The sequence below is a fragment of the Bison bison genome, unplaced genomic scaffold (genome assembly GCF_000754665.1).
Source record: "Bison bison bison isolate TAMUID 2011002044 unplaced genomic scaffold, Bison_UMD1.0 scf7180017864043, whole genome shotgun sequence".
NCBI classification, from domain to species: Eukaryota; Metazoa; Chordata; class Mammalia; order Artiodactyla; family Bovidae; genus Bison; species Bison bison.
The window spans coordinates 9,825,583-9,842,453 of NW_011494615.1; the positions used below are offsets into that span (position 1 = coordinate 9,825,583).

A 16,871-nucleotide genomic window follows, 5' to 3' on the forward strand; every position below is an offset into this window, starting at 1 on the left:
GTGAAAGTGATCTCAGTTCAGTTCAGTCGCTCAGTCGTGTCCGACTTTGCGACCCCATGAATCGCAGCACGCCAGGCCTCCCTGTCCATCACCATCTCCAGAGTTCACCCAAACTCATGTCCATCGAGTCAGTGATACCATCCAGCCATCTCATACCTCTGTCGTCCCCTTCTCCTCCTGCCCCCAATCCCTCCCAGCATCAGAGTCTTTTCCAATGAGTCAACTCTTCGCATGAGGTGGCCAAAGTACTGGAGTTTCAGCTTTAGCATCAGTCCTTCCAAAGAAATCCCAGGGCTGATCTCCTTTAGAATGGACTAGTTGGATCTCCTTGCAGTCCAAGGGACTCTCAAGAGTCTTCTCCAACACCACAGTTCAAAAGCATCAATTCTTCGGCACTCAGCCTCTTCACAGTCCAACTCTCACATCCATACATGACCACAGGAAAAACCATAACCTTGACTAGACGGACCTTTGTTGGCAAAGTAATGTCTCTGCTTTTGAAGATGCTATCTAGGTTGGTCATAACTTTCCTTCCAAGGAGTAAGCGTCTTTTAATTTCATGGCTGCAGTCACCATCTGCAGTGATTTTGGAGCCCAGAAAAATAAAGTCTGACACTGTTTCCACTGTTTCCCCATCTATTTCCCATGAAGTGATGGGACCGGATGCCATGATCTTCATTTTCTGAATGTTGAGCTTTAAGCCAACTTTTTCACTCTCCACTTTCACTTTCATCAAGAGGCTTTTGAGTTCCTCTTCACTTTCTGCCATAAGGGTGGTGTCATCTGCATATCTGAGGTTATTGATATTTCTCCCGGCAATCTTGATTCCAGCTTGTGTTTCTTCCAGTCCAGCGTTTCTCATGATGTACCCTGCATATAAGTTAAATAAGCAGGGTGACAATATACAGCCTTGACGTACTCCTTTTCCTATTTGGAACCAGTCTGTTCTTCCATGTCCAGTTCTAACTGTTGCTTCCTGACCTGCATACAGGTTTCTCAGGAGGCAGGTCAGGTGGTCTGGTATTCCCATCTCTTTCAGAATTTTCCACAGTTTATTGTGATCCACACACTCAAAGGCTTTGGCATAGTCAATAAAGCAGAAATAGATGTTTTTCTGGAACTCTCTTGCTTTTTCCATGATCCAGCGGATGTTGGCAATTTGATCTCTGGTTCCTCTGCCTTTTCTAAAACCAGCTTGAACATGAGGAAGTTCACGGTTCACATATTGCTGAAGCCTGGCTTGGAGAATTTTGAGCATTACTTTACTAGCATATGAGTTTAGTGCAATTGTGCGGTAGTTTGAGCATTCTTTGGCATTGCCTTTCTTTGGGATTGGAATGAAAACTGCCCTTTTCCAGTGCTGTGGCCACTGCCGAGTTTTCCAAATTTGCTGACATATTGAGTGCAGCACTTTCACAGCATCATCTTTCAGGATTTGAAATAGCTCAACTGGAATTCTATCACCTCCACTAGCTTTGTTCGTAGTGATGCTTTCTAAGGCCCACTTGACTTCACATTCCAGGATGTCTGGCTCTAGGTCAGTGATCACACCATCATGATTATCTGGGTCGTGAAGATCTTTTTTGTACAATTCTTCTGTGTATTCTTGCCATCTCTTCTTAATATCTTCTGCTTCTGTTAGGTCCATATCATTTCTGTCCTTTTTCGAGCTATCTTTGCATGAAATGTTCCTTTGGTATCTCTGATTTTCCTGAAGAGATCTCTAGTCTTTCCCATTCTGTTGTTTTCCTGTATTTCTTTGCATTGTTCTCTGAAGAAGGCTTTCTTATCTCTTCTTGCTATTCTTTGGAACTCTGCATTCAGATGCTTATATCTTTCCTTTTCTCCTTTGCTTTTTGCTTCTCTTCTTTTCACAGCTATTTGTAGGGCCTCCCCAGACAGCCATTTTGCTTTTTTGCATTTCTTTTCCATGGGATGGTCTTGATCCCTGTCTCCTGTACAATGTCACGAACCTTATTCCATAGCTCATCAGGCACTCTATCAGATCTAGGCCCTTAAATCTATTTCTCACTTCCACTGTATAATGAGGTTGGTCCTAGAAGATAACTACCCAGTGGTGAAAACATGAAACTGTCAACCGTAAATATTCAAAGTTGCCCACTGAACTAAAAGGTTCAGAAAGTTCTATTGCCCTGTTTGTGTTTTTCTCATACTATATAAGTATGGTGGTGTCTGCATTATTTTATCTAAGCCGCTAAGTAATTCAATGGCAGGTGTCTTGAAACAAAGCTAGATATAAATATTTGATGATCACATTTATTACAGAGTTAACATTCATCTCAGGGTGGAATTTAATTTATAGTCTAAGGATACCTCCTAATTTTTGCAGAGAAATATCACAGGAGAATAAATGTTAACATTTCAATTCAATTCAACAACACTTATTGTTTGTAAATGTTTGTCATGCTGAATTGAATTAAATTAACATTTCAGTGAGCATCACTGCAGGCTCTGTGACCTATATTTAAATATTTGAAAAATGGTCCCTTTTCTGTCGTGCTGTTAGTCACAGTGGTTCTCTTGCCTTAACCTCCCACATTTTTGTTATCCAGCAAGTCCTTTCCTGGAGTGGGCAAAAGCCATCCATGTCCCCCATCCCCCGTGCCAAGGCAGAGTCCTCTTAGGCATGTTACTTGAAACAAATGTGAAATTATCAACTTGGAGAAAGCGTCTCTGGGAATAACAATTATTTTAAGTTAGCAACATCAGTGCTTTATTTTCATGATTTATTTTTTTTTTTTCAAATGAAGTGTGGTCTGCTCTTCAGGATAGAGGAAAACGTTTTCTGAATTCTGAAGTTTACTCTACTTGCTTGTGCCCATGTGCAGTTGGGTACTAGTAAACTGGATCTCAGGAGGAAGAAAAGCCACAATTTGTAATGTCAGCCAATTTCCATGGTATAAGTACTCCCACTGTGGAAAATTTCAAGCTGCCAACAGCCACGGCTTGTAAATGCTCTTATATTTAACAGTTGGATCTCACTAACCAGTACAAACCAGCTCTAGAGCACCATTGATTATATGAGCCAATATAATCCGTTCAAACCACTGGCTGGTAGGAGTTAAAACACCACTTCTCATCCCGCCTACTGACCTTCAGCCACTTGTTTTAGAGTTTACCTAATAAAAATTCTCATGCATGGTCAGAAGTCTGTATTTGGCTAATTGCTAGGTCACAGCAGCATCATTTTGTTTCCAAGAAGTGTGACTTTCTTCAGTAGATAACTTTAGCCAAGGAAAGTAGCAGATGACAGTTCTGTTGCTGTTTGGGATGTACATCTGTCGTCAGTAGCTGAGGTAGATAAGGTATCCGTTCCCACAGGCCTGCTAAGTCAGGGCTCTCAAACACGGGGAAGGCTGTGCAAGTCTTTGCCCCTGACCCACTGCAGTGAGGGTCACACTGACTCCATGGACGCAATGCTTCCATGCCCCTGAACCAGAATGGAGCTTAGTTTGAAAATTGTATACTGGGGGCTTCCCTGGTGGTCCACCGGCCAGAACCCCGAGCTCCTAATGATGTGGTTGTTGTTGTTTTTCAGTCACTAAGTTGTCTCCGACTCTTTGCAACCCCATGGACTGTAGCCCGCCACGTCCCTCTGTCCATGAGATTTCCCAGGCAAGAATACTGAAGTGGGTTGCCATTTCCTACTTCTTGGGACCTTCCCGACCCAGGGATCAAACCTTTGTCTCCTGCGTCTCCTGCATTGGCAGGCAGGTTCTTTACCACTAGCACCACCTTGGAAGCCCCCCAGTTCAGGGGACCCAGGTTCAATCCCTGGTCTGAGAACTAGATCCCACGTACCACAACTAAGAGTTTGCACACCGAGACACACTATCCCACCCGCCACTATAAAGATGAAAGACCCCGTGTGCTGCAACTAAGATCTAGCATGGCCTAAATAAATAAATAAAAATAAGTAAATATTTTTAAAATTTGTATATTGACCTTAAGATGTAAGGACCAGGTTTTGATGGACCAGTGGACAGCATCACCCTGGCCAGATGCTCCCTCTTCCCTCGGGGAAGCAAGAGCAGACCCTCTCAAGAGGACAGCAATTCCTGTTTTATGAGTTGTCAAATCCAGAAAGAAGGAGCTACTTAGTTCCTAGAAGATCTCCAAGGCATTCCCTAATTTCCATTTGACCCTTGTCGTTTCACTGAATGAGAGAACATTGCTTTCAAGAAATATTAATGACTAAAACCTTGCCTTTTTCTTCGGTTGTTTGAAAACCAGTGACATTGTGAACTTAAAGCAGCATGTGATTATTAAGCATAATTGAAACTGAGAAGGCTGGGGTTTAAAATCACCATTTCTTGCAGAAGGCAGGCAATTGTGATCTCTGATATCTGCTTAGGAAAGTTGAAAATGTGTTACAATCCTCAGGGCTTCTGGTTGCTGAGGGCACCTTGTAGGCTGTTGTTACGACACTCTAGTTAAATGGATATTCACTGAGGGGCAATTTTTAAAGCAAATCCAGAAAAGTCATGTGCGTAAGTCTTTTCAACAACAACAAACAACTCAGGAACTCCCATTCTGCTGCTTTGCTAGGTCTCCCGTGTATCATTTATCTGCTCCCATGACACACAATCTCTGTAATCTCTCAGATGGAATTCATTTCATTGACTTGCATGAATACTGAGAGATTTATTGATACCAGTATGGAAAAGGTAAGCGGTTATACAATGGCACCTTTGTGCTAGTGTATTTCTCTAGGTGAGAAGAGGGAGAGAGTGCAGAAGACTCTAGAAGGGCCAACGTTTGCATTTTTTCTTATATTTGTACTTTTTAAAAACATCACAGTGCAGTGGAATGGAACATGCAGATGTCTGTGATGAGTCACACAGGCCATGCAATGTGTTCTCATGTATGCAGAGCATGCACAAACCAGATGGAAAAAAATCTCAGAAAGTCAGGGAGGCTCCATTGCCTCAGAAGAAATTTCCCATGAGGAGTTGAGACCAGAAGAAGCACTTGGTCTAGAGCGCTCCAGGGAGACTCCAGGAGGCTGGTGAATTGAGAAAGGGACTGGAAAAGCTATCTCCGGAAAGGAATGCATGCCCTTCAAAAAGGGCAAGTGAAACACACAAGTATTAGATGGACACGTGGAAGTATTAGATGGACACAGGAAATGTTTCAGAGCAAGCTTTCATTTTTGTACACTTCAAAACTAAGCCAGAATCGTAATGGAATGAGTTTTTTTACCCAGTAGGATTGGTGAAAACTCTTACTAATGTATAGTATTTCTCCCTTTTGCTAAGCTTAGTGGAAAGGACAGTGAATTTTATGAAGTCATTGTTGCTTTCTGAACAATACCTGGATGCCTTTTGGTAGTAGTGGTTTGTGGTTCCCGAGTTTTATCCAAAACCTCAATGTACATCTTTTCTTTTTTTATGGCTTGCATCAGATAAGAATAGAGTTTTTTTTCCTCATATTTTATCTTTAGACTGTTTTTATATACTGAAAAGTTGTGAGGAATATGTCACCTATGAACATAGGCAGAATTTGTTTCCTCCCCAAAATTCAATGTATTTAAGCATTTATTTAATAAGAGGGTACATACCCTGTAGAAGAGGCGCTAGTTTAGAAACTAGCATTTTTGAGCCTACACTCTGTGGGGTCATAGGCTTTCAGAAGATCTTAATAGATGTTGTTCCAAAAAATGTCTCCATAGTCAAGTATGTTTGAGAAAGGCTAACCAATACATTAGTCCTCTCTTGGAGGTTCAAAGTGTTTGTTAGCACATTGAAGTCTCTGAAAGGCTTGTAATACAGGTACAATTTTAACTTCACTTTAGCCAGTAGGCAGACCTTGCTGACTGTTCATCCAAATACCATCCTTCCTTCTTCCCTGTCAACAGAGCCTCCATTTTGTACAGATAGCAGTATTCCAACTGGAAACGTCGGTCCAAGCCTATCCTCCTTGCCAATCATGACTTCAGGGATGGATGTATGACTCAGATTCAGTCAGTAAGATGCAGGACGAATTCTGTGAATGCTTCTGGGGAAAATATGCTTACCTAAACAGAGTGAAGCTAAGAGAAAATACTTTCTAACCTCTTCCCCTCCTTCCTGGGACACGGTCATATGTGGATGTGATGGGCGGAGCTGTGGCTGCCGTCTTGTAACAGGAGAGAGAAACAGGAGAGAATTCAATAACACTGCAAACATGGCAGGCTGAAACAATTGAAAAAGCCTGGTTCTTGGTGACATTACTGAACCTTCCAAACAGTTCAATAGATGTTCTTATGAATTAAGCCAAGTATACACCTAGTTTCAGACAAAAATGATCTAACTGATAAGCCTCAGTTCAGTTCAGTTCAGTTCAGTCGCTCAGTCGTGTCCGACTCTTTGTGACCCCATGAATCTCAGCATGCCAGGCCTCCCTGTCCATCACCAATTCCCGGAGTTCACTCAGACTCACGTCCATTGAGATTGATAGGCCTAACATTGCTCAAATTTATTTTCATGGATAAGTGGGAAACCCATTAGCACAGTATATCATGGGAAAATAGTTTGGGAACTCTGGTGTAAACCTTTTATTATGGTCATCATTGTTATGCAGATCTCCTCTACCCTCAGTTCATTTGGACTGTTAAACCAGGTTTTATAGATTCTGAGAGTGACTGAATGGGGACATTGACCTTGACACAAAACCCAGAGCCTCATGGTTAGCGCAGAACAGAGTTTTAACGGAAATGATTCATATGTGGTCTAGCATGCCTTTTTCCCGGGAGCAGTCTTCACCAGTTTGACAGATATTTTAAATCAGGACTATAGGCAGCGTGTCATGTAGTCATAATCTACTGCGGAAGAGTTTTACCAACCTAGTTCCTTCTCCATTTCATGCATGAGGAAGCTGAGGCAAGCTCAGGGAGGTTGAGGAGTTTGCCTAGAGTCACAGAGTCAATCAGTTACACATCTAGAATCTTCTAGAGTCATTCCCCAGATTCTGTAGTCTGGGGGGTTTTCAGGGTTAGTGCAGGCCCCCTCAGGATGGAATCCTGGCATTGAGTTTGCAGGTTGCCTTTACATTTGTGCCTGAGAAGGGAAGGAAAAAATAGGATTCACAAAGCCGGTCCTCGTATAGATAAAGATTGTATGTGTGTTTTATTTTGCTTTGTAATTTATATTTTTTCTCTTATTAGTCTCCTTTTCAAAAATTGTAAGTAACCACACCTATGAAACTTTGCAGAGTGTGAATAGTCCTTTTCTCCCCATAGCATCCGGTTTTTCCCTTCCTCGGATACATCAAGGATTTATGATTGGTCATCCATGCCTTATTCCATGCTCATGTATACATGTGGAGAGGGAGCACTTATGCTTTCTTTTTTAGAGCTTCTTAAAAAGTGGAATCACATTATCTATATCTCTCAGTCCCCTGCTTTCATGTATAATGCATCATGAGCATCTCTGTGGTTTAATTGAAGTGGATATAATCCATCCTCTTTAATAGCTGCATCATAGAACATGTGTTGCTATAAAACATTTTGTTTTAGCTTTGTCAATTTCTGGATATTAATTTTGTTTCTAATTATTCTGTATGGAATACAGATACACATACACAGGTAACGTAGATGCAGTAACATATGTGCATGCATCTATCATCTATCTGTCTCTATTTCTGTCTCTATTTCTATCTCTGTTTGTCTATCTACCTACCTACCTATCCATCTATCCCCCCAACAATCCACCCATCTCCCTACCTATCTACCTGTTTACCTAACCATCCATCCATCCATCCATCCATCCATCCATTCAACAGTCTATCTACTTACCTACCTACCTATCCATCCATCCATCCATCCAACAATCCATCTACCTACCAACCTATTATCCATCCATCCATGCAATAAGCCATCTATCTACCTACCTTAGTGTTGATGAGATTTTCCTGGTAGACCATCATCTCATAAGTGGTTTGCTGTATCAGAATATATAAGTATTATTAATTTTGAAAGGTTTGTAGCAGCTCTCTGGCACATTCACTAGCACCGAATGTTGTCGCTATTTAAATTTGTTTCCAGTGTCCTGTGGGCAATATGGTTTAGTATTGTTATTTCAATTTGCACTTCTCTGATTACTAATGATCTTAAGCATTTTTCTGATGTTTATTGACCATCAGAATTGCTTTTATTGAAAGTTAGGCAGTGTGCTAAGGGTGTAAAAAGTTTACAACTATGTAACATCTCCTGAAAAATTATTCAGGGAAAGGAGTATGTGGAAAGAACATCAGATACTTTGTGAGTCTGTGTGTGTGTGATATCACAAAATTATTGCTCAATATAAAATACTCATTTTTATCCATTTAATACTGATAGGATTTTTATAAGATTTTTTATAATTTAAAATTAAAGTTAATCTATACTTTTTTATAAATTAAAGATTATTTTTATAATCTTTATGTTAAACACCAATGTTTAACCTTATGCAAAAAAACTAAAAAAAAATGTTTTGGAAAAAAGAACTGCATCCCGTTAACTGATATATTCAATACCCACATTCTGGGATGTCCTTTAGTAAATAAACATAATAATAATAATCCTCCATTTTCACAGTTTATATTCTATATAATTTTTATATATGATTTTATTTATTTATTTATGTATTTTATTTTTTAACTTTACAATATTGTATTGGTTTTGCCATATATCAAAATGAATCCACCACAGGTATACATGTGCTCCCCATCCTGAACCCTCCTCCTCCCCATACCATCCCTCTGGGTCATCCCAGTGCACCAACCCCAAGCATCCAGTATCGTGCATCGAACCTGGACTGGCAACTCGTCTCATATATGATATTATACATGTTTCAATGCCATTCTCCCAGATCATCCCACCCTCTCCCTCTCCCACAGAGTCCAAAAGACTGTTCTATACATCAATGTCTCTTTTGCTGTGCTATTATACAGGGCTATTGTTACCATCTTTCTAAATTCCATATATATGCGTTAGTATACTATATTGGTGTTTTTCTTTCTGGCTTACTTCACTCTGTGTAATAGGCTCCAGTTTCATCCACCTCATTAGTACTGATTCAAATGTATTCTTTATAATGGCTGAGTAATACTTATTTAACTTTTTTACAACATCCATTTGCAATTGGAAAATCAGCATAGTTTATTCCAGTTTTACAGGTAAGGGAATCGAGGTCCAAAGGGAAGCATTTCTTTGTTGTCTTTAAATGTTAATTGAATGTATGTAATTCAGTTACATGATCACGTTCCATGTCATGATATTGCAGTTCCATGTCATGGTATCGTAATTCCATATGATATGGACAGGATTTTCAAAACTACTCCTCCCTCTATCCCTTCTTTCCATCCTTCCTTCCTTTTTGGCTATTATATATAAAAAATTCCTTGGCAAGTACATTTTTGTCATCACCTCTGATTGTTTCCTTACATTTGACCTCCAAATTTGAAATTCTGTGTCAAATGTTCTGAACTTTTCAAAGCTCATGATCAAATCACTAGTTTTCAAGACTAGTTGTTCAAAAGATTTATCTTTTCATACAGACAATAACAAAGCCCAGGAGGGCAGAGTCAATGTTAATTTACTCTACATTTTCAATGTCATTTTAGTCTTTTCTTCATAATATTGCATACTTCATGTAGCTGCAGCCTTTGCTTATGGCATGATAATTCTCTTTTCCTTGATATTTGTGATAATTTCATAGGCATTCTATTAATGTCTACAATGCACTTACTTTTAGCATGATATCAGTAATCAGTCTTTGCTCCCTGTGGCCTGGCCTTGGGAAAGAGGGTGTTACACTTCCTTGTTTGAAAAAAGAACACACAAGCAAAACTACACACTGAAAACCCTTTCCACTATGCCAGCTAGAGAATTTAAGTACCTATGCTAAATCCCCATCTAGAATATGAATGTGAAATCCCACATGGTCAGAGATATGTATCCAGTCTACTCTGAGTGGCTTTCACACAAAGTCTGATGCTAACAGGTGAGATAGACATCATCTCATGAAAAAGATGTACCTTTTTCCTCAGGCCCAGTGGATTACAATAAGCTATCTACATTTAGATAGATGTATCTGTCTAAATCAGAGAAGGCAATGGCACCCCACTCCAGTACTCTTGCCTGGAAAATCCCATGGATGGAGGAGCCTGGTGGGCTACAGTCCATGGGGTCGCTGAGAGTCGGACACGACTGAGCGACTTCACTTTCACTTTTCACTCTTATGCATTGGAGAAGGAAATGGCAACCCACTCCAGTGTTCTTGCCTGGAGAATCCCAGGGATGGCGGAGCCTGGTGGGCTGCCATCTATGGGGTCACACAGAGTCGGACACGACTGAAGCGACTTAGCAGCAGCAGCAGCAGCTATCTAAATCCAATCCTGTATCTGTGTATGGACCCTTACTTATTTCCAAGCCTTGTCTCTACATTGGAAATTATACAATAGTTTAATTGTATGTCAGTCAGCTTCAGGGAATGTTTAGATTGCAATTTATAAATATTATTGTGACTTTTTTTAGGTACCTAGTAGAAGAAATCAAGAAAAGAGAAGGATTCAAGTTACTGATGGAAGTAAGTGATTACAGAATTGTACTTGTGATTTTGTCAGTCACCAGTGATGAAGGTGGTAATTTTCTAATCTGTTATATTTCATTGGTTTTTGTGTTGCAGACTTAAAAGCAAGTCATTAGCTTAATTCATAGAGTCCATTATGTTAATTTATTCTATTAGTGAGTATTTTTCCTTTGTTGGACTCACAGAGAACACTTGCCTTTGAGTATTGAAAATTAAAGTGCTCGATAATAATTACCAAGGATAATATGGAATAAATTATGACCTCTATCTTGATATATTAAGTTGCATAATGATTGTACTGAAAATACTGAACTGTGTTATAGTGGGGCCTGTAGGTGAAAAATCAGTTAAAGTGAATGTACGGACAGTTTTCTCTTTTTATAGAATAATGAGAGCTTATTAGCTTTGGAACAATGGGAAATAAATCATTTTGTTGTTGGATTGTTTGTTATAAATAAGGAACAAAGTGGTTACAAAGAGAATATTGTTTTTTTCTAAAATATTAATGTATGGCTAAAGTGATAAAATATTATTGAAATCTGATTTTCAGAACTATGAAATGTGAGGTTCAGTTAGACCTTCTTATAGTATATACTTTGTAGCAACTTTTAAGATAATGTAAAAATCACCTAGAGGCTGTAGCCTAGGAATCTATCCTGTGAATAAGCAATCTGGCTATATTTTGGTATTTATTCATTCAGCAAGATTTATTGAGCAATTGCTGTGCAGTGGAGATGCAAGACAGGGAAGCTCCCTGCTCTTATGGTGCTTACATTCAAAGGGAAAGTAACAGGCAATTAAGCAAGCAGATTGTTTAAATGGGGAACATCAGGGTCGGGGAAGTCTTAAGGAAACAGTAAAACAGATACTAAGGAAACAATAAAAGAGATACATGAGAGATAATAAATAATTATGAATAGCTAATTGGACAGTTCCAGATGTGGGAATAAATAGAGTGGTAAATAAACAAACATGCCGAGATGGCGGCGGGGGTGGGGGGGCCTGTTTGGTTTGGGTGCAGGGAGGGCCCCGGGGGCTTTCTTGGTGCTGAGACCTGCTGTGCGTTGGTGAGAAGCTTGCCAGGCAGAGGTTCAAGGGAAAGGCGTTCCAGGTGGAATCCACAGACAACCGCAAGGCATGAAACTGAAAAAGTTCTGCCCCCTTGAGGAGCCAAAGGAAGGTGCATCAAGCAAGGCTAGGGTATAGCAGGAGCTGGTGTGGAGAGGTTGGCAGAGACTGAGTCTGCTGGCGCCATGTAGGTGCTGGTAAAGGCCTCTGGCTTTCGTAATACCCCCTTGAAGTGTAATTATCCTTGAAGAAATTTTAAGCAGAAGGGAGTCTGATTTCCATTTGAAAGACGGTGCTGGATGTCACGAAAAAGAGGTGGGTGCTGGAGAGGGGAGGACAAGAAAAGGGTAAGCGAGACAAGTTGGGAGACCAGTGCAAGTAACTCCAGTGGGTGTGAGGAGGGCCCTCAGACAGCTTTGGGAGACACTCCTGTGGAGGCTCCTGGCCGTGGATTTCCTCACTGTCTGCCAAGGGGACGTCAGGTCAGAAGGTTCTAAGAATTCAAACCCCTTGAAAACTAGAGATAGGAAGGGACTTGCGAAAAATAGCAGAAGAATCCATATTTAAATGACTTTCTAATAACACTAGAAAGAAGCCAGAAGACATTTAGAATGTGGAACATTCCACAGGACAGCTGACTTGGTTTCAGCAGGTCAGTGGCATGAAGGAAAATAAAGGAGAGAGTAATGATCATCATTTTCAGGGTCAAAGACACCTAAGAGACAGGACAACCAAAGGCAACGGGTAGACACTGGAATCCTAGTTTAAAGGAGTCAATTATAAACAGTAAATTTTGAAACAGTTGGGGAATTTCTCATATGAACTGGTAGGAATTATCAGTAATTTTGTTAGACATGATGATGGCATTGTATCTAAGGAAGAAAATGTCTGTATTTTCTAGAGATACATACGTATCATGTAAGGATGAACAACTGCATGATTGGCTTGAGTCTGAGTCTGATCCACCTTTTTTATTTTCTTGACTTTAAGTTACCATCTTGCATTTTATTGAGATTGAATTACTTCTTTCTTTTCTCAAGTTTGAAGTGCCTTCTTTATTTCTCTGGTGGTGGGAGCTAAAAGGCTTACGAAAAGTGCTGTACACCTCGGAATTGCATGGACTTTTGATAGAGCTGAGAGGAAAAGTGATGAAGAAAATTATGAACTGATTTAAAAGTTGTTTATATATTCTTCCTAAAGGCTTAAAATTTGAGGGAGGAACCTCTTGCCATCAGCTTTAGGGAAATGCAAGCATTCACATCCTTGTAATGAAAGTTACGGTGGATTGTAATCATCAGGCAGCCTCCTGCCCTGGCTATTTTATCTCTGGGAGCCAGATGGCCCCAAAGCAGGAAAGATGGTTTCTTCAGTGGTCCTCCAGAGTTCCTACTTACAAGGGATTCTGTATGTGATCTGCATGTACCTCTTTTCTCTGTATCCATTTAGAGAAATAAAGTAAATTTAGACCTTGACTGTCATATATAAGAGTCAAGTTGATTAGCCTCTTTTTGTTAAAAAAAAAAAAAGCCTTCCTTAGGTCGATTAAATATAAGTCGAATGCATACTTAAGAGAAGAGATAACACAGGTTCGATGGGAACCCAGGTCTGTAAAACTGCAAGACTGTCAATTTACGAAAAACCAAAGTCTGTCATGGCTTATATATTTTTCACAGATGGCAGTGAGAGTGTTAAGTGGAACATTAAAAACTGTAAATGTAAATTAATAACGAACAGGAAAAGAATTATGATATGTGGGTGGCGGTTGAAGCAGGAGCCCTCCAGAGGAGACACTCTTGATCACCAAAGCAGTGCTGATATTAGGGCAGTTGTCCACTGAGTCCCTGCTCTGGTTTATCCCTAACAGATCCCTTTGTGAAGTAGCCCTTGGTGCCTTTTGATTGAGTCTTACTTAGCTAGTCTTTGTGAAGATTTGTGTTGCATGCTTTCAGTTCAGTGCACTTGCTCAGTCGTGTCTGACTCTTTGCGACCCCATGGACTGCAGCACGCCAGACTTCCCTGTCCATCACCAACTCCCAGAGCTTGCTCAAACTCATGTCCATTGTGTCGGTGATGCCATCTGTTACATTTTGCTTATAGAATTTGGGTGGGAGCAGGTAGAGGGGATGTGTTTTCTTGCTGCTGGTGACCACCAGTTTCTTAAACTTCTAGAAAGCCATTCATGCCTGAGGACTAGAGGTGGAGGGTCCTTTTTTCTGTCCTTGGCTATTCTGAACTTTGTCTCTGATATACCAGGGAGAGCACATTTATCTCCCCTAGGTCATGGCCATCAAGGTTATAGGAAAGAACCGAATTGTGAGTTTCAAGAGTTTTGAAGAACTTTGAGCTAAAGTCATGGACTTGTGGGGACCTCCCTGGCAGTACAGTGGTTAATATTTCGCCTTCCTTGCAGGGGTGTGGGTTTGGTCCCTGGTTGGGGAGCCTTGTGGCCAAAAATCCAAAACATAAAAAAGAAGCAGTATTGTAACAAATTCAATAAAGGCTTAAAAATTAAAAAAAATAAAAAAAATAAAAAATAAAAACTGTAAATGAACACCACCAAACAGCATATCCAGTACTTGAATATCTTTTCCTAAAAAGAATAAAAATAACGTATATGTTCTTGAAGATGATTGAAACTTATCATTTCAAATGAATTCTGCATTATTCATAGGCCCCTGAAAATTCTGTTTTTCTATGTTGCACCTAAGATCTAATAGATGGTTTCCTAGAGGTATATACTATCATTCACATATTTTATTTTGATCTCTTGGGAGAGTCCTAATTATTCAACTTTTTGTTTTTCTCTGCCTGAGTTCTGCCTTAGAAAGAGTTATTTAGGTTTCATCGATTTTGCGAGTTACAAAGGATCTCCAAGGACATCTAGTCCTGCTCATGCAGGAAACCTCTCTTGATAGTTCTTGTAACAGGAAGTCAGCTTCTGCCTGAACACTTCCTATGTAAGAGAATTCAGTTTATTCCTCTTCCAGGGAGCTCTAATTACTTGTATTCTAATGCTTATAGAATCCTACTCTTAGGATTCAATATGTATCAAGCATATTGCAACTTACAGTTTTTTAAACATAGTTTTTATGTAGTTATATTAGATCACAACAATCTTATAAATGCTAGATCCAATGCATGTTCTTTAATCTCCTTGTTGGATTTCTGCAGCATTTTGCACCATTATCCACTTTATCCCTCTTGAAATTCGCTCCTGTTTTGGCTTCTTTAGGTTTCTCTCCTATTTTTCTCCTTTCCATATGACTTTTTCTTTTCTGGCTCTATAAGAAAACCCAGTTTTCTCCGTCTGGGTACCACTTCAGTGTTCTGCAATCTTCTGTCTTGGTACTTTCTTGTGTCTACATACTCTACCTGAAATGTTGTATCCGTATCTAGAGCTTTGTCATCAATCATCTCAATTATGTCTCCATCCTTGATTTGTCTCCTGAACTCTAGTCCTTTGTATGTCCTGAAATTTTCAATTAGGCTCTCTCAGGAGCCTCAAATTCATCATTTCTAAAGCTGAGGTGTAGCCATTTTCTTTATCAACAGTTTGATAAATTCATTTTCCAGACGAATTTTTGGAATTCTTTGCCAGTAGAGCTATGAGCCAGTTTCTCTTTTATTAGAACTCTAATCCATCTTTAAAAAGTCTAGGGACTGCCTTCACTGTTTCCCTTCCCCACTCCTCCAGCCACCACTTAGCTCAGGCTCCCCCAGGTCGGCACTGTCTCCCGACTCATCCCCGGCTTCCAGTCAGACCTTTTAGCCCATCTCCATGCTGCAGCCACCACGAGGGCTCTCTAATAAAATGAAATCTGAGCCCTGGACTGAAACTCTCCGGTTGCTTCTGGGATGAAGCCCCTCTGCCCAGCATGGCTGACGAGGAAGCCCTTCACGAGGGACGCCTGTTTCTGTTTCCAGCATCGCCCTCCCTCAGCACACGCTGACGTCTGCTCATTCCAAGCACTTATCATCACCCTGGGTACACTGGCTTCTACACGTGAGCTTGTTTGCTTTGTCAGGAATGTTTCGTGGGTTATGAGAAAGTTCTTCTTTTAAAATACTCATCCCATTGCAGTTTGACCACCTGTATCTTTAATAGCTTTATTACTATTGTCTGAGTTCCTGGAGATAAACACTAAGTCACTTTTTCCCACATTTTATATCTAGAATATAGAAAAATTTTGAATTCTATTCTGTTTCTTATTAAATTGAACATGTAAGTTGCCCTTCTGACATGCTATGATTTTTTCATGGTCCCCTTCTAATATATAGACAGAAATTACCACAATGATGTGTCTCACATAGTAGAGATTTTAATGGTGCTATTTATCCACTTGTAGAGGACGTATTTTCCTACCAGTATAGTTCCAGCTAATAGTTGCTACATAGGAGAGTGCCTTCTGTGTGCCATATGCAATGGTAAATATTGGAAATAATCCCTTTACTCATCAAGCCAACTCTGTAGGATAGACAGAGCAATCTCCATCTTATAGATTAGGAAGCGGAAGCTTAGAGAGCTTGGACAGGTACCTGTCCAAGCAAAGACCTGGTGAAGCTGGGATTCAGACAGTATCCATGTGACTCCAAAACCCAGGCTCTTTGTGCTACCAAGTGCTGTGTTTGGAATTTTTCAGTAGTGTAATTGGTTACTTAAAATTTGTGAGCTTGAAGTCAAATAAAATCCATCATGACCCCCTTGTCCATTCTATATTTGCATGACAGATCATTTCGGTCTATGTGCTAGATTCTACAGTTATACTTACTAAAAAGCATAGTGCTGGCTTTTATTGTGGTGGTGGTGGTGGTGACCTAATGATATTGCAGAAAGGGAGAAGAGTTTCTTTTGACAAAACTCAGTTTTAGAGAATGTGAGCCACTACAGCTTGGTGACCATTGACCTTTTTTCCCCAAGAGTCACATATTATTTGCTCGATAATCCTTGCTGAAATTGACATCAAAGCACTGGCTTTATTTCTTGGAATATATCTCCTTTCTTTCTCTGAGAAAATCAGGGTAGAATGAAGCCATCTTTTCTTTTGTGACACTTCTTTACATCTTGCTGCTGCTGCTAAGTCGCTTCAGTCGTGTCCGACTCTGTGTGACCCCATAGACGGCAGCCCACCAGGCTCCTCGATCCATGGGATTCTCCAGGCAAGAACACGGGAGTGGGTTGCCATTTCCTTCTCCAATGCATGAAAGTGAAAAGCAAAAGTGAAGTCGCTCAGT

At 40.2% G+C, this 16,871-nt stretch overlaps 1 protein-coding gene across 5 annotated transcripts in view; it reads left to right on the forward strand.

Annotated features, from left to right (window-relative positions):
* Positions 1-16,871, forward strand: part of GADL1 (glutamate decarboxylase-like 1) — a 195,805-nt gene that overhangs the window by 103,330 nt on the left and 75,604 nt on the right. For 4 of the 5 annotated variants that reach the window (XM_010835560.1, XM_010835559.1, XM_010835561.1 and 1 more), the window contains exon 13: positions 10,517-10,568. The exons of the other annotated variant lie outside the window; for it this stretch is intronic. In XM_010835560.1, the coding sequence (XP_010833862.1) occupies positions 10,517-10,568 (52 nt within the window). The remainder of the gene's footprint in view (positions 1-10,516; positions 10,569-16,871) is intronic. 5 annotated transcript variants of the gene reach the window in all.